The sequence below is a fragment of the Rattus rattus genome, chromosome 8 (genome assembly GCF_011064425.1).
Source record: "Rattus rattus isolate New Zealand chromosome 8, Rrattus_CSIRO_v1, whole genome shotgun sequence".
Taxonomy (NCBI): domain Eukaryota; kingdom Metazoa; phylum Chordata; class Mammalia; order Rodentia; family Muridae; genus Rattus; species Rattus rattus.
The window spans coordinates 18,221,886-18,239,570 of record NC_046161.1 but is presented as its reverse complement, the minus strand read 5'-3'; the positions used below and the strand labels follow the sequence as shown (position 1 = coordinate 18,239,570).

Sequence of the window (17,685 nt, the reverse complement as noted above, 5' to 3'; positions counted from 1 at the left end):
AAACGGCTGCCCCGACAAAATGCAAGGCCACAGATACTTCGTGGCTTCTAGCCTGAGATGATATGGCTTCCATCACCTGTGGTACAGATTCAGCGTGCCCTCCTTCTCTTCCAGACATAGGAGACACCCTCTATACCTGGGGTGGATCAACCCCAACCGAGCATAAAGAACTTCCCTCCCAGGTACACAAACCTGTTGTCGTGTCCCCTGCACTCATATCTGAGTTATGTCTGAGTGACAGATTGACACGCATCTCTGGGGAGGAACGGGACTTCTAGGTTGGCCTGGGTGCGGGGATGGGGTCCGGCTGGGGACCTCTGGAGCCGTGGGACCGCCTTGCCCAGCCCCGCCCCGCGACTGGACGCTTGGCTGCCCCGCCCCACTGCCCGCCGGCCCTTCCGCTTCACTCAGCGGCGCCAGGGAGCAGGACGGGCACCGGGGCCATGGAGAGGACAGCGGGCAAAGAGTTGGCCCTGGTAAGAGGGAGCTGGGGATCCTCAGATCTCACGTCCCTAACGTAACCCCAGATTCAGAAACTCCAGGCATCCACCCCTCGTTTTCTAACCTTTCTCCAAAATGGATGTGCCCTGGAGTCCTCATTTGGGGATTCAGAGTTCCTGACTCCGTGAAGCGGCTAGTTTGGGGGATGGGGACGGGGGTCTGAGAAGTCTCAGGAGGAGGCGACAGAAAGATTCTTTGTGACATTGGACCCTGGGGTGTCCCCAAATGATACTCCATCTGGGAGAAGGGTACCCGTGGCGAAGAGGGACCCACCTGGGAGCCCACCCCGAGTCTCGCCTACTATGTTCGGGAAAGCGGGCCAAACATAAAGTCTGGGGGCTAAGGCCGGTGGGACGTCCCTGAGCCCGCCTCCACGTCCAGGCACCACTACAGGACTGGGGAGAGGAGACCGAGGATGGCGCCGTGTACAGCGTCTCCCTGCGGCGGCAGCGCAGCCAGCGCTCAACCCCAGAGGGGTCTGGAGACGGCCAGGTGAGGAAGGGGCCGAGGCGAGCAAGTGAGAGTGGACTCAGCTCAGGGGCCTGGGAGTTAGGAGGAGAGGGGAAAGCTGGAGAACCGAGGGTGAGCCTGCTTAGAACAACGGGACCAGGAGGAAGGGCGGAGCTTAGCGGCGACCAGGTGAGTAGAAAGGGCCTGGGGGCGGCCAGGTGACTCGGTTTAAATCCAGGAAACGGGGTGGGGTCAGGTGATAGCGCTCCCCCCCCCAAAGGTGAAACTGAGCGGCAGGGTGCAGGAAAGCCGAAATGGGGAGCGGCCAGGTGGTGATGGGTGGGACTCAGGCTTGGTCAGTGAAGCTTGGCTGCAAAGCTGACTGAAGCCGGGGATGGCCGGGTGAGAAGGGCACAGAGGGAAGTAAGTGCTTAGAGTAGTGGGGTGTCCTGCGGGGTTGATGTGGGCATTTGATGATTGGATATAGATTTAGGAAGTCTCGGACTTTCAGAGAAGGACACCGTCAAAAAAGGAAAGTGCCAGAGACGGGTATGATTAGAAACAAGGTGCGTGGAACGTTCCTCATCTTATTTCATTCACTGCCCCATTTCCCTGCAGACCCCCATCCCGGCTATGGATACCTTCCTTCAGTACCGTACCAGCAAGGTGCGGGCGCTGAGGGCCGCCCGACTGGAGCGGCTGGTGCATGAGTTGGTGTCCGGAGACCCCGAGCAGGATCCTGGCTTTGTGCCTGCCTTCCTGGCCACCCACCGGGCCTTTGTGCCCACGGCCCGCGTTCTGGGCTTTCTGCTACCCCCGCCGCCGCCACCACCACCTGCTGGGTCAGTCATTTTTAGGAGACCCGCACGTCCCCATCCCCAGAACCCATCTGTCTGACCCCCCTCCTCAGATTTGGAACCCCCGGCCACGAGTCCTATAACTCTCATGTGATAGAGCCTTTTTTCTCAGGGTAGACAGCAAGAGGACAGAAGGACAGGATCTGAACTTCAGCAAGAACCTGAGGTTGGTTTCCATCCCCCCACCCCCCACTCAAGGGAGCATGGGGGAGAGAGGATCTCAAGGTCAGGTCCGACAGCTGCAAGGTTGGGAAGGTCTAGATCCTTGGGCTTAGTTTTGAGTCACATACCCCTCTCTGTCCAGGGCTGTAGTTTCGGTACTGGGATCTTGGCTGCGAGATCATCCTCAGGACTTCCGGGATCCCCCTGATCATCAGAACCTGGGTGATGTCCGAATCTTTCTGGGCTGGGCAGCCCCAGGAGGGGCAGAAGTCAGGGAAGCAGAGAAACTTCTAGAATATTTCTTGAAGGAGGCTAAGGAAGAGCAGACAGAGGGGGAGCAGCGACTGGCTTGGGCAGGTAAGGAGCGATCAAGGCCGGTGATATTCCGAGACAATACCACCTACTCAGCTCCAAATGACAGGCCCTGAAGACATTTTATTTATTTAGTTTAGTGCTTGGAAATGAACCTTTGTGCGTTCTAGGCAAACGCGATACCCCTGAGCCACATACCCCAGCTCTTGAACAAAACTCTCTTCCCTTCATCCTTTAGTTCGTTGGTTCCTTCCTTCCTTCCTTCCTTTATGTGTGTGTGTGTGTGTGTGTGTGTGTGGTCTATGTATGTGTTCATGTGTGTGGGTGCACATGCACACACGTGTACATGAATGTGGAAGTCAGAGAACGATGCTAGGTGTCTTCCTCTATTGCTGTCTCTTACGTTTGGAGACAAGGTCTCTTCTTGATCCTGGAACTCACCCATTTGGTGAGACTGGCTAGACTGTGAGCCTCCAGCTTCACAGAGTTTGACTTGCAAATGTTAAACTGTGCCCAGCTGTTTGTGGGTGTTGGGGATCTGAACTCAGGTCCTCACACTTTCATGGGCAAACATGTAACCCACCGAGCCATTTCTCTAGCCTCATAGATGAGCCTTATTTTCTCCACTTGATCACACCTTTAGCCAAAGAATTAGCAGTTGCCTAGTGTCCTCCTGCATGCAGAGATCCTGTCCTCTGATTTGGGATGTCACTTAGTGACCTAATGCTTGCCTAGCCAAGAACGGCAACCTGGGTTCAAATCCCAGGCCTGCTGTTTGTTGGTTACTTCGCCTCTCAGAGACCAGTTCCCTTAAATGGGAGTGGTCATGTGTCTGCTTCTTTATTATTATTATATATAAGTACACTGTAGCTGTCTTCAGATACACCAGAAGAGGGCATCGGATCTCTTTACAGATGGTTGTGAGCCACCATGTGGTTGCTGGGAATTGAACTCATGACCTCTGGAAGAGCAGTCGGGTGCTCTTAACCGCTGAGCCATCTCTCCAGCACGTGTGTCTGCTTCTTAACAAATGGAGTTGAACCACTAGCTCCGGCCTCCAAACGGTGGGCTAGGGTTCCCACCCTCCTGGAAATCTAACTAAGTCAGTGAGCAGTAAGGGCTGGCCAAGTGTGTTGGCATTTTGTTTAATTTGTATTTATTGTTACTGTGTATGTGACACAGGTATGTGGATTCTTGCTTGCCAGAGAAAGTCTTGGAATCTGTTCTCTCTCTTCTTCTACCTTTATATGAATTCCATGTTTTTAATGACTGGCCCATTGGACCAATCTTATTATTTTATTAAGTGTTGTTTTTATTTTTCAAGACAGGCTCTCATGTAGCGCAGGCTGGCCTCAATTCGTAGCCAAAGATAACCTTGAACTTTGATCTTCCTGCCTCTACCTCCCCAGGGCTAGGGTTACAAGCTCCACCATACCTAGTATTACTTTTGCTACTATTGCAGCTTTTGTTGTTACTTTGTTTTTAATTGATTTGTTTGTTTATACTTGGTGTGTTTGAGGGGTTTTCCTGCTTTAAGTGCACGATGTGCTTGTAGTGCCAGCCAGTAGTGGGGCAAAAGACATTGGATCCCCTGGACCTGGCATTACACACAGCTGTAGTCATTATTTTGTTTTATTTATTTTCTTATTTTTTCTCATTAATATATTTTTTATTCACTTTACATCCCGATTACAAACCCTTCTCCTAGTCCCGCCTTTACAAATTCCTCTCCCCACTACCCCACTCACCTTGTTCTTAGAGAAGGGGAAGCCCCCCAACCCCCGCCTTGGGTACCACCCTACCCTGGGGCAGCTAGTCCCAGCAGGACTAAGCAAAAAAGCCCAGGTGGGAGAAGGGGATCCAATGGCAGGCAACAGAGTCAGAGACAGCCCCTGCTCCAGTTGTTAGGGGACCACATGAAGACCAAGCTGCACATCTGCTACAAATGTGTAGGGGGCCTAGGTCCAGTTTGTTTTATTTTTTGAGACAGGGTCTTGCTATGGACCTCATGTTGACCACACCTCTAAGAGGATGACCTTGAACAAATGTGTGGTTTGTGCAGTGCAAGGGACTGAACTCAGGGTCTCCTCCATGCTAGGCAAGCACTCTACGCACTGAGCTATACCCCAGCTCCTGAGGGCTGGGGTTAAAGATGTGCACCACCACCCAGCTGTTTCCCGTTTTGTTTTTTCTTTTTAATGTTTGTTTGCTTGTGATGCTGGGGGATGGAACCTGCCTAACCCTGCACAATCCAGGCAAATTTCCCCTTAAATTTAACTTTTTACATATCTACCAGGTGTAGTGGAGTATATGCCAAAATGCCATATTGATACCGTGTTATAGGTACCAAGGTGCCTCAAACTCTAAAATAGGAAGATTTGATTGTAAGCTAGAGGCTAGCCTGTTCTACACAGTGAACTCCAGGCCACCAGGGCTACATGATGGCACCCTGTCTGAAAATAAAGTTGAGGATAGAAAAAAATATTTACAAACCCCATTTGAAGTGTCACTTTTGGGGCTGGTAAGAGAGCGTGACAGAAAGGGGTTTGCTGACAATTCTGGTAGTCTGAGTTTGATGTCTGGATCGCATAATGAAAGGAAAGGACAGACTCTTGACATTTGCGTACACACAAGGGACAAGTGCAGTTTTATTCATTCAGGTATTTATTTATTTATCTATTTATCTATTTAGGGGGGCATACTATAGCTCCATGTGCTAATAAGCCATCTCAATAAACCTAAATAAAGTTCTAGATTTTTTTTTGCTGGGGGGGGCGGTGTTTTGTTTCGTCTCGAGACAGCGTCTCACTGTGGCGCTCTAGCTGGCCTGGAACTTGATATGTAGTGCAAACTGGAGCTGAACTCAAGATAGCTGCCTTCCTCTGCTTCCTAAGTGCTGGGATTAAAGGCAACATACCAGGAAGGAAGGAAGGAAGGAAGGAAGGAAAGAAGAAAGGAAGGAGGAAAGAAAGAAAGAAAGAAAGAAAGAAAGAAAGAAAGAAAGAAAGGAAGGAAGAAAGAAAGAAAGAAAGGGAGGAAGGGAGGGGCTGGAGAGATGGCTCAGTGGCTAAGAGCACTGACTGCTCTTCCAGAGGTTCCGAGTTTAAATCCCAGTAACCACATGGTGGCTCACAACCATCTGTAATGAGATCTGATGCCCTCTTCTGGTGTGTCTGAAGACAGCGATAGTGTACTCATATAAATAGAAAGAAATTACATATCAAAAAATTTAAAAAAAATAAAAAGAGAGAGAGAGAGAGAGAGAGAGAGAGAGAGAGAGAGAGAGAGGCCACTTCTCTTCAAAGTGACTCTCACACCCTGAGCCTCTGAGGCTGCTTTATTTTTCTGCACATCATTCATGGTTGATTCCTGGCTTCCATGCATCCTGTGAGCGCAGGAACCAAGGCTCCTATGGGCTTTGTCCCCAGAAGTCAGGACAATTCGGATTAGCTAGCTGACTAGTTAGTTGCTACAGTCCGCCCCCCCTCCCAAGCCTTGATGTTGATCTCATCCTGATCTGAATCTGTGTCCCTAAATCCTTTGTTTATCCTTTAATCCTGAGCCTAAGTGGCCCAAGTGGCTGTGCTCTTCCCTGCAGCCCACCCACTTAGCTCCGCCTGCTGACAAGTCTTTTCTCTCCTTAATTGATTACCAAGAAGTTTCCTTTTCCTGCCATCGTTTTAAATCTTTTGTATGGGGCTCCTTCACCTCACAGTGTGTGTGTGTGTGTGTGTGTGTGTGTGTGTGTGTGTGTGTGTGTGTGTGTGTAAATCAGAAGACAACTCTCTGGATTTTTTTTCTCCCCTTTGACAGTAATCTCCTTTAACCACTGAGCCATCTCACCAGCAACACCCCTTCTCCCACTCCTCCCCTCCAACCCCACCCCCAACCCCTTAGACAGGGTCTCACTCTGTAGCTCAGACTAGTCAGAAACTCACTGTGTAGCTGAGGCTGGCTTCGAACTCATGGCAATCTTTCTGCTAAACGTCCTCTCCACAAAGTCTCCCAAGTGCCGGGATCAAAGACCGGCCTCAGCACACCTGGATAAATTTGGAAGTTTTTTCTCTTTCTTCCTTCTATATTTCCCTTCTCTCCATTTACTTTGCATATGTGTATGAGTGTTTTGCCTGTGCATATGTCAGCACATCCCATGTATGTATGATGCCCAGAGAGACCACAGGGAGCATCGGATTCCCTGAGACTAGAAGCGTAGACTGTGGTTGGCTGCCACGTGTGTTCTGGGAATCTAACCCAAGCCTTCGGAAGAGCAGTGGAGTGCTCCATACCGCTGAGCCATCTTTTTCAACTGCAAAGTGAGTTTGAAACAATTGTATCTATTTCTCAGGCCCTTCCTGGGCTGCCCAGTCTCCCAGATCAGAGTTTGCAGAGGATTACTCGGAAGAGGAAGGCCTCAGGTCAGAAGGCCCAGAGCTCCTGGACTTCAGCGTGGATGAAGTGGCGGAGCAGCTGACTCTTATGGATGTGGTGGGGAACCCAGCCAGCGGCAGGGTGGGAGGGCAGGAGGAGGCCTGGATGATGAGCATGCATCCCATGAGTCATTCTCCCCTACCCAGGAGCTCTTTCTGCGGGTGCGGTCCTGCGAGTGCCTGGGTTCCATGTGGTCTCAGCGCGACCGGCCGGGAGCTGCCGGCATCTCTCCCACAGTGCGCGCCACCGTGGCCCAGTTCAATGCGGTGACCGGCTGTGTGCTGGGCTCGGTGCTCGCTGCGCCCGGCCTGGCGGCCTCGCAGAGGGCACAACGCATTGAAAAATGGATTCGCATCGCCCAGGTGTGCGTCGGGGCTCGGGTGGGGTCCAGCAGCAAGTCTTGGGTGAGACTGAGAGAGTAACCTAGCATTATAGGACACAAGATTGGTGGGGCTGAGGATCAGAGACCGGAAGTGGGTGTGCCTGAAAAAAATAGGGTGGGCTGGAGAGATGGCTCAGGTTAAGAGCACTGACTGCTCTTCCAGAGGTCATGAGTTCAATTCCCAGCAACCACATGGTGGCTCACAACCATCTGTAAAAGAGATCCGATGCCTCTTCTGGTGTATCTGAAGACAGCTACAGTGTACTTATATAATAAATGAATAAATCTAAAAAAAAAAAAAAAAAAAAAAAAAAGAGCACTCACTGCTTTTCCAGAGGTCTTGAGTTCAAATCCCAGCAACCACATGGTGGCTCACAACCATCTGTAATGGGATAGGATGCCCTCTTCTGGTGTGTTTGAAGACAGCTGCAGTGTACCTGTATAGATATAGTAAATCTTTAAAAAAAAAAAAAAGAAAAGAAATAATAGGGTTGCCGTGGGGAGTGGAGAAAGAGAGAAGGGAGTAGCCAAGTTCAGCTAAGAGGTCGGGGGGTGGGGGTGGGGGAGCTCCCGAAAATCAAAGGCAACATCTCGGTTTATGTGTTTAGTTACTTGACAGGTGAGACCTGGAGTCTGTCTGACCTGGTATCAGAAATCCCAACCGCGAGCTGGGTGTAGTGACACATACCTGTCAATCACAGCCCTGGGGAGGTGGAGGCAGGAGGATGGAGAATTTGAGATCAACCTCTGATGTGTAACTACCAAGTCACTGTATCAAGGAGCTGTGAGTGGGAGACCGCAGTGGAGTGAGGCTGTTGACCAGAGCACTTCCTTCCCTCTTAATCCTAGCGGTGCCGGGAACTACGAAATTTCTCTTCCCTACGAGCGATCCTGTCCGCCCTGCAGTCTAACCCTATCTACAGGCTCAAGCGCAGCTGGGGAGCTGTGAGCAGGTGAGTCAGGTGCCATGCACAGTGTACCCCATCCTGGTTGTCCCCTCTGCTGACCCTGACCATGCCCCTCTCCACCCCCACAGGGAACCGCTGTCTGTTTTCAGGAAACTGTCGCAGATTTTTTCTGATGAGGATAACCATCTCAGCAGCCGAGCGATTCTTTCCCAGGTATTGGGAACCCCAAATTCAAGGGAGTCGTGCTTGTAACCCCAACCCTTGGAAGGCTAAGGCAGGAGGATCGCTGTGAGTTCGGGGTCAGCCTGGTCTACACAGCAACCTGCTAGGGCTATATAACAAGACCAGCATGGAACCATGGGAGACTCTGTCTCAAAATACCCCAAGAGTATGGGGGAGGGCTCGGTTGGTAAAGTGAGCTCTGAAGCCGGTAAAAGCTGTCTGGGAGACCTGGAGTCCCAGCAGCCAGGGAGGCAGACATAGCGGGACTCGAGAAACCTAGCCCAACGCATCAAACTCCAGCGTAAGCGAGGGACCCTAGCTCAAAAATACAAAGATTAGTATAGGGAATGCTTGGTATCTGTTATTCATTTACTTTTTTTTTTTTTTTTTTTGGTTCTTTTTTTCGGAGCTGGGGACCGAACCCAGGGCCTTGCGCTTCCTAGGCAAGCGCTCTACCACTGAGCTAAATCCCCAACCCCTCATTTACTTTTTTTAAAAAAAAGATGTATTTATTTATTATACATAAGTACGCTGTAGCTGTCTTCAGACACACCAGAAGAGAGCATCAGATCCCATTACAGATGGTTGTGAGCCATCATGTGGTTGCTAGGATTTGAACTCAGGACCTCTGGAAGAGCAGTCAATGCTCTTCACCACTGAGCCACTTCTCCAGCCCTGTTATTCATTGACTTACCTATGTATTTATTTATTTAATGTGTATGACTGTTTGCCTCCAGGTATTTGTGTGTACCATGTACATTCATGGCACCTACAGAGATAAAAGCAGTTCCCCTAGAACTGGGGTTATACATGGTCGTGAATGTGGATGCTAGAAAATCAAACCCAGGTCATGTCCAAGAACATCAAATGCTCTTAACCACTGAGCCATCTCTCCAGCCCCAGGATACTTGATGTTGACCTCTGGCTTAATACACACACACACACACACACACACACACACACACACACACACACACAGTACTGGGAATGTGGCTTAGTCATAGGTGTGAAGTCGGTAGGATTCAGGGATGGTGGTGTAGACTCTAAGCCCTGCATTCGGAGGATCAGTTGTTCAAGGATAGTTTTGTTTACATAGTGAGATCAAGGGATCTCATCTCAAAACAAACAAAACAATTCATAAAGCAGGGCCCGGTAGCACATATCTTAATTTCAGCTCTTGGGAGGCTGAGGCAGGTGGATCTCTGTGAGTTCAAGACCAGCTTGGTCTACATTGCAAGCTCCAGGCTAGCTATGGCTTAGGAGACTCGGAGGCAGTGGAGGGGAAGCAGCTTATTCTGGAAGCGTCCTTCCTTTCTTGTTTACAGCGGGCTCAGTTCTCCTTCCTCCTGCTTGTTCTCTCTCCTCACAGCCTTATTTCTTCATTCAGTAATGAATGGAGGAAAGCAAGACGCTCAGAGGAAATGACTCCCTAAGGATACAGTTATAGCCGAGGAGGGAAAGGAGCCAGGTCTTGGGAATTTCCTTGATAAGCAGGGTTTTGAATGTGGGCCAGTATGTCCGACTTACTGTAGCAGGAGTCGGGTGTGATTAGGGTCAGGAGCTTGTCCTCAGTGTGAGTTCTGTGCAGGTGATCATGGGGCCTGATTTCTGGGTCTGGAATATCCTGTCTCCCTTAAGATAGGTGTGTGTTTTACCCACTCGCCTCCTGCAGGCCTCTCCCAATGACTCCACCTTCAGAAGCCTCCCACCTCATCACCTTCACAGTCCCCTTGTGTACCCAGTGTCCCTTGTTTCTGCTTTCCCCGACTGAGTTATCCTGGCTATCCCATCTTTCCCTCGCTAATGGTCAGAGTTTGTCTCATTTGGTCACCCTTGGCTAGTTAGCACTCAAAACAGCGCATGACGGCACAGTCGGTATTCAGTAAATACCACGTGGGGCTGGGGCTGGGGCTCAGTTGGCAGAGGCTTAGGTAACATGATGAAGCCCTAGACTCCATCTCCAGCACCGTATACAGTGGGTGAAGCTGGAGCCCCGTGGTAATGGTGGACACCTTTAATCCCAGCGCTTGGGAGGCAGAGGCAGGTGGATCTTTGAGTTCCAGGCCAGCCTGGTCTACAGATCAAGTTGCAGGACAGCCAGGGCTATACTGAGAAACCCCGTCTTGGGCAAACAAGACAAAACCAAACCAAACCAAAAAATGGGGGAGCTGTGCACACCTGCCACCCTAGCAGTCAGGAGGCAGAGGCAGGAAGATCAAGAGTTCAAAATCACTCTGTGCTACATAGAGACTTTGAGGTCAGCCAGGGCTACATGAGACCCTGTCTCATAAATAAAGCAAAAAGGAAAGAGGGGGAGGGAGAGGGAGAGGGAGAAAGAGAAGGAAAGAATCTTGTTAGGGATAGAAGGAAGTAAGTAGGTGGCTCTTCTCTGCATACCACTCAGGAACAGAGGCAGGAGGATTCCATATTTGCAACCAGCCTGGGCTACATTTAGACCTTGTCTCAAAACAAAATTAGGAGAAAACAAAATCAAAACAAAAATCCGGGGAACCAGAGAGACGGTTAGTGGTCAAGAACACTTGCAGCCTTTGAGAGTTTGTTTCCAGTGTTCACAGCTACCTGTGACTAAGCATGTGGGGATCTGATGCCCTCTTCTGGCCGCCTGAGGTACTGCATACACACCACCACCACCACCACCCCCAACCCCCAAAAATCAAACAAACCAAAACCTTCTAGTGAGAGTGAGGAGGCTTCAAGGGGCAGAAAACAAACCTCCTGCATGCCAGCCGCCATTTCTGACCCACCAAAAACCAAACACATCCCTGTTCTCGCAGGGGACTCCAGTCTAGATGGGGACAGAACAGACCTTCTTGCTGTCTGAAAAGTACACAGACGTGAGCTCAGGGTCCTCCCAGAGATCCCCAGTTATCCAGTTCTAAGTAGACTGGGGACAAACATCTTCCCATCCACTCTGGTCTTGCGCTGGCTTCCGGCTTTAGCCATCTGTAGGATAACTCCACACCGTTTGGCGTTAACAGCCTATCTGTGATGTTCTCTTGTTTGAAGGCAGGGTCTCCTGCAGGGACAGGATGACCTTGAGCGCCTGATCTTCCTGCCTCTGTGTGGTGTGCTGGGATGACAGGGATATGCTGACACAGCCAGTTTCTGCACTGCTTGGGATGGGACGCACAGTGCTCCCAACTACAGCCCCAGCCCCCCCGGCTTGTGATTTAAAAAGGAGCGTTAAATCACACTTATTTCTTTGTGTGGATGTCAGTCAGATCCTCTCAAGGTGGATCCTGGAGATCCTACTCAGTTGTCAGCCTTGGCAACAGCCCCCTCCCTCACCGAGCCAGCTTCCCTGCCCCCAGCTGTGACATTTGAACGGGACTTCAGTATGTGTGCCTCTGTGAGAAGTGTCACAGGTGGGTCTCAGAGGTAGTCTTTCCCTTCCTCTCAGGAAGAGACCACTGAGGGACCCCAAGGTGATGACTGCTCCCCAGGAAGTCTGCCGTCAGTAAGCAATATGGTTCAGGGTGGGGACGGGGGTGGAAAGGGGACTCTTGGGGAGTTGGCATGGGGTCAGTGATGCCCATGAGTAACTGAAGCTTTTGGGATTGCAGAAACTGCCCCCAGGTCCTGTCCCCTACCTTGGCACCTTTCTCACAGACTTGGTTATGCTGGATACAGCCTTACCGGATATGTTGAAGGTTTGACCTCCTACCCTTGACTCTTGACCCCTGCTCTATTACCCGCAGCCCAACAGTCCTTCATTCATTCAGCTTTGATCTAGCTTGAACTCATATTTCCCTCCACCCCCACATACCATAGAGGCTTGTGCCATCATAGCTCTTGAACTTGACTTTTGACCCTTGACCCTTGACCCTGGATGCTATAGCTCAAGCCAGCTTTGCCCCCTCAGGGAAATCTCATCAACTTTGAAAAGAGGAGGAAGGTAAGTGGGTGGGTAGTGGGGGTTGGTGAGATGCCCCACGGGTGGCAGGCAGGGTGTGACAGGCTCTCAGGAGACACCCCCTCAGGAGTGGGAGATCCTGGCCCGAATCCAGCAGCTACAGCATCGATGCCAGCACTACAGCCTGAGCCCCCGCCCGCCAATCCTGGCTGCCCTTCGTGCCCAGCGCCAGCTCAGCGAGGAGCAGAGGTGACCACCCAACCAAGTCCACCTCATACATTCACCCCACCCTTCCTTCCCCTCCAGAAAAGTTCCAGACCCCATCCTGAAGACAGGGGTCTGCTACCCGAAGGCCATCACCCTCCTCCAACCCAAAATCCGCCCCATCCTACACTCTGGTTTTAGCCCTTAATGTTTGGTTAGCCATTCAGCTGGATTGTCCCAACTGTTCTGATCCTGTCATCCAAGTCTGCGGCCTTGATCACTAAGTCCTAGTCTGAGGATCTGACGCTAGCTTTAGCGCTCTCTCTCGGCATCCAACTCAGCCAGCCTGTCACTTCCGCCCACCCACTCTTCCAGCCCATGACCTTTACGGTTGGCCCTCTGAATTACCTGGCCCTGAACTTTGGAGTTGGCCCAGATCGCTCTGGAGTGTCTGCTTTGTTTAGCTCTTACAGTGTCACACACATGCTAGGTCTGTGCTACACCTCTAAGCCATGGCCCCAGCCATTCACTGGGGCACTCTAGGCAGGGGCTACACCTCTAAGCCATGGCCCCAGCTCCTCACTAGAGGACTCTAGCCAAGCACTGTATGTATGAGCCGCACCCCTAGCTAATCTCACCCTGTGAGTGCTGTGCACCCCACTAACCAAACAGTTCACCTCATCTGTAACGCACCCTGATACCCCAGTGATTCCCATTTGTATCCTGACCTGGACCTGGGCTCTAACCCCTCTTCCCTTCCCACCCCCAACATGGTTCACAACTCATTCTGTTAGCTCTTCTGCTTCCTGCTCCAACACCCCTCACATGCTAAACCTCTCTAGCTACCGAGTCTCCCGTGTTATTGAGCCACCAGCTGCCTCCTGTCCCAGCTCCCCTCGTATCCGGCGACGCATCAGCCTGACAAAGCGTCTCAGTGCGTGAGTGTGGGGATGTGTACGGAAAGCCATGTGGGTAGAGATTAGGGCTATCCAGTCCTGGAGGTAAGACACCCCTGTCCTTACTCTAGGAAGCTGTCCCGGGAGAAGAACCAGTCTCCTGGCGGGAGTCCGGGGGATCCACCCTCACCTACCTCCAGGTCAGTATCCAAGGCAGAGGGGACTAGAGTCACCAGGACAAAAGAGGCCAGGCCTCTCATTCTGAAGTCTGTGTTCTCACCAGTGTGTCTCCAGGGTCTCCCCCAGCCAGTCCTAGAAGCCAAGACCCTCCTCCTGGCAGTCCTCCCGCTTCACCAGGGCCTCAGAGCCCCAGCACCAAGGTACGACAGTAATCTGTGAATGTGTTAAGGACTGGGGCACCCAAGGCTCAGAATGTGTGTATGTGTGTGTGCATGCGTGCGTGTGTGTGTGCGCGTGGGTGTATGTGCACACATGTGTGCGTGCACGTGTGCATGCATGTACAGCACTGAAGGTATGTATCCCAGAGACTGACTGTTCTCTGCTGTTTTATCTGAGAGCATCTCAGTGGCCAATGAGCAATCACCTACCTACCATTCTGGCTTCTCCTCAATCTGACTTGGATTCTCCCCTATCTGTAGGCACATCAGGTGCGATCCCTACCACCTCTTTTTCCTAAAAAGTAGTACTCCAGCTAAATGTAGCACAGGCCTGTAATCCCAGTAGTTGGGATGGAGATGAGAGGATCAGGTGTTCAAAGCCATCCTTGGCTACATTATAAGGTTAGGCTCTGTGACATCCCAACTCAACAACACAAGCAAACAAAAAATACTGGCATTCAATCGAGGACCTCATAAGGGCGTTACCACCGAGCCGTACCCCAGGTCCTCACTGTCTTGAGACAGGGTCATACCAAGTTGCCCAGGCTAGCGTTGAGCTTGTGATCCTCCTACCTCAGCCTCTCCAATAGCTGGGATGACAGTTCTATGCCAGCAGCTCCAACTGACAGTTCTTCAAAGAAAAGCCCCTAGACTTGCCTGTCCACACGCATGACAGGGAAGGACTCCAAGCACCCACAGGACTGTGCGCGAGGGTGCTCAGCTGCTCTCTGATGGGGTACGGTAGGTTTCCAACTGTGAGCACAGCTATGTATGCACACTGTGAACTTGGCTTTGTGTGGATGTGGGCTGTGTGTCCGTTTGTTTCTGTGACAGAGAACTGTAGTTTGTGTGTTATGGGAGGACGTGTACTCAGCCGTGTGCGTGTACCCTAACGTGTGGTCCCCGCTCCTGTGCGTGAGGACTCTGGGTGTGTTCATCAGTTGATGTGTACAGTGGGGTGGGAGCCCTTGTGGTTCTCACCACACAGCTGAGCAAGGCTGCAGCCTCTGCTGTTCCACACTGCCTACAGCTGTCCCTGAGCATGGAGCCACCAGGGCCCTGGCCCATGACCTTGACCCCGAGCAGCTCTCGAACTCCCCTCCTTGGGCAGCAGACTTCAGAGGCCCGCGTCATCCGCGTCAGCATCAACAATAACCATGGGAATCTCTATCGGAGCATCTTGGTGAGGGCTGGGAGGGGACGGCCTTGCCCTTAGATCTGGGACCCTGTCCCTTTAGCACCTCTCCCTCTCTAATTTGTTTTTAAATTACATTTATGTCGTGTGCATGTGTAGGTCAGGTGACAGCTTGCAGGAGTCCGTTCTCTCGTCCCACCATGCCGGTGCCAGGGACTGAGCTCAGGTTGTGGGGCATGTAGCAGCCGGCTCCTGCCCAGCTGTCTCACAGGTCCTTTCCTGTTCTTCTTTTCCAGCTTACTTGTCAGGATAAAGCCCCCAGCGTGGTGCAAAGAGCCCTGGAGAAGCACAATGTGCCCCAGCCCTGGGCCCGGGACTACCAGCTCCTCCAGGTCTTGCCTGGGGACAGAGGTAAGCAGAGGTAGCTTGAGGGCTTAGGGGGATCTCAGCTCTGTCCTGGCTGGAGCAGGGAGGCAGAATCTTGAGGCCACTGTTCAGTCCACACCTGCAGTCGGGAAGCAGAGGGAGACGATGCTACGGCTCATCTTGCTTTCTCCTTCAAAAAACTTTCCTTTTTCCTTTTTTTTTTTTTTTTTTTTTTTTCTTTTTTTTTTTTTTTTTTTTTTTTTTTTTTTTTTTTTTTTACATTTTATGTATTTCACTTTTGAGCAAGGCCAGGTGTTGGTGGCAAGCATCTTTACTCTTAGCACTCAGGAGGCAGAGGCAGGCCAGTTGCCGAGTTCGAGGCCAGCCTGGTCTATAGGGCAAGTTCCAGGACAGCCAGAGCCACACAGAAAAACTCTGTCTCGAAAAACAAACAAGGGCTGGAGAGATGGCTCAGTGGTTAAGAGCACTGACTGCTCTTCTAGAGGTCCTGAGTTCAAATCCCAGCAACCATAGGGTGGCTCACAACCATCTGTAATGAGATCTGATGCCCTCTTTCGGTGTGTCTGAAGACAGCTACAGTGTATTCATATCTAATAAATAAATCTTTAAAAATATAAAAAAAGAAAAACAAACAAAAAAATCATTTTTGAGTGGGGAATATTCATGACACTGCACACGTGGAGGTCCGACAACAACTTGAGGAGTTCACTCTCTCCTTCTACCATGTGGGCCCCGTAGCTTGTTAGGCTTGCAATGAGCACTTTTACCCACTCAGCCATCCCACGGGTCTGTACTGTGTTTGCTTTTTGCTTTTTTTTTTTTTTTTTTTTTTTTTTCTTTCTTTTTCTGGTTTTTCCAAGACAGGGTTTCTCTGTGCAGCTTTTGCTGTCCTGGAATTCTCTGTACTTTTGCTGTGTACTTTTGCTGGCCTAGAACTCAGAGATCCACCTGCCTCTGTCTCCTGAGTGCTGGGATTAAAGGCGTGCACCACCACCACCTGACTTCTTACTGTGTTAAGCCGTGTAGAACCTCAGCCCATTGGGTAACGCCACCACATTCAGGCAGGTCCTCTGCCTCAGTTAGCCTAACCCAGGTAATGGGCCCAACCAAGTTTGTCTCTGAAGTCATTCTAGTATTGAGTTACAACCTGCACCAACCATCACTGCCCAGCTTGACTAGGGCTAGCAAAGCCACAAGTCAATTCAGGCAGAATGTTGATGCACCATGAAGTGTGTAAAATGTCTGTGACTGGATGGTCTTTCTGGGGTTGTGAGGCAGTGATATTATCCAGGGTCAGATGGGAAAAGATGTAGAAAGCTTGTAGGTTTTGCTGTTCAGCCTCAGGCTGACCCAGCAGGCAACTGAAGGGGTTGGAAGAGAGAATGAATCTGTTTGGCTCTCATGAGGACCCTGGGGTCACTTGAACTTGCACTGGGACAGGGCCAAATGATCTTGGATTCAGAAGTGCAGGGTAGTCCAGGCTTGGTCAGAAATTGGCAAGAGGTGGTGCTATAAAGCATGGTGTAAAGTAAGCAAGACACCAGCAAAGAATTTATGAGCCTGGTGGGATGGCTCAATGGTAAGAGCACACACTGTTTTAGCAGAGGACCCAGGTTTGGTTCCAGCACCCATATCAGGTAACTCATGACCTGTAACTCTAGCTCCAGGGGCCTGACCCCCCTGACCTCTGTGGGCATCTGCAGCCATATGCATACACATATACACACAATTAAAACAATCAAAATCAGAGCTGGAGCTATGATTCAGTTGTTAAAAGCACTGGCTGTTCTTTCAGAGGACTCAGGTTTGGTTCCCAGCCCCCACATGGCAGCTCACAACCATTTATAACACCAGTTTCTGGGGATTCAACACCCTCTTCTGGCCTCTGTGAGCAGCAGGCATGCACATAGTACGCATACTTACATACATACATAATACATACATACATACTTCCATGCATACATATACACAGGCAAAACACTCATACACATAAAATAAAAATGAATAACAATAATAACTTAGAGAATGTATGAAGGCTGGGTGACGGCTCACTTGGTAGAGCATTTGCTGTGTAAGCATGGGAACCTGAGCTGGAGTTCCCAGAACCTATGCAATAAAGCTGGGTGTGGTGTTGTGGATCCATAATCCCAGAGAGAGAGAGAGAGAGAGAGAGAGAGAGAGAGAGAGAGAGAGAGAGAGAGAGAGAGAGAGAGAGTGTCAGGAGAATCCCTGAGCCTCACTGGCCAGCCCTACTTAATGAGTTCCAGGCCAGTAAGGGGGCCCTGTCTTTAAAAAAAAAAAAAAAAAAAAAAACGGGCTGGAGAGAAGGCTCATTGCTTGAGAGCACTCACCACTCTTCCAGAGGTCCTGAGTTCAATTCCCAGCAACCACATGGTGGCTCACAACCATCTGTAATGGATCTGGTGCCCTCTTCTGCTGTGTCTGAAGATAATGAAAGTGTACTCATATACATAAAAGTAAATTTTTCTTAAAAAATAAAACAAACAAAAAACCTAAAAAGTCACAGGATCCTGAGGAACAACATTTAAGACTTACATGCACACATGGA

General features: G+C 50.5%; 1 protein-coding gene across 5 annotated transcripts in view; it reads left to right on the top strand.

Annotated features, from left to right (window-relative positions):
- The first annotated feature begins 413 nt into the window (after nucleotides 1-413).
- The window catches only part of LOC116907175 (erythropoietin receptor), a 30,092-nt gene continuing 12,820 nt past the window's right edge, over nucleotides 414-17,685 (top strand). For 2 of the 5 annotated variants that reach the window (XM_032910129.1, XM_032910133.1), the window contains exons 1-18: nucleotides 414-476; nucleotides 883-993; nucleotides 1,570-1,793; nucleotides 1,921-1,974; nucleotides 2,113-2,327; nucleotides 6,628-6,767; nucleotides 6,857-7,072; nucleotides 7,942-8,045; nucleotides 8,129-8,213; nucleotides 11,644-11,700; nucleotides 11,807-11,893; nucleotides 12,106-12,138; nucleotides 12,224-12,345; nucleotides 13,143-13,238; nucleotides 13,328-13,396; nucleotides 13,480-13,576; nucleotides 14,625-14,777; nucleotides 15,026-15,140. In XM_032910129.1, coding sequence (XP_032766020.1) covers nucleotides 444-476; nucleotides 883-993; nucleotides 1,570-1,793; nucleotides 1,921-1,974; nucleotides 2,113-2,327; nucleotides 6,628-6,767; nucleotides 6,857-7,072; nucleotides 7,942-8,045; nucleotides 8,129-8,213; nucleotides 11,644-11,700; nucleotides 11,807-11,893; nucleotides 12,106-12,138; nucleotides 12,224-12,345; nucleotides 13,143-13,238; nucleotides 13,328-13,396; nucleotides 13,480-13,576; nucleotides 14,625-14,777; nucleotides 15,026-15,140 — 2,011 coding nt within the window. In that variant the 5' untranslated portion in view covers nucleotides 414-443. Of the gene's footprint in view, nucleotides 477-882; nucleotides 994-1,569; nucleotides 1,794-1,920; nucleotides 1,975-2,112; nucleotides 2,328-6,627; nucleotides 6,768-6,856; nucleotides 7,073-7,941; nucleotides 8,046-8,128; nucleotides 8,214-11,643; nucleotides 11,701-11,806; nucleotides 11,894-12,105; nucleotides 12,139-12,223; nucleotides 12,346-13,142; nucleotides 13,239-13,327; nucleotides 13,397-13,479; nucleotides 13,577-14,624; nucleotides 14,778-15,025; nucleotides 15,141-17,685 lie in introns of those variants that run through there. The other 3 variants (XM_032910131.1, XM_032910130.1, XM_032910132.1) reach the window with 3 other exon arrangements.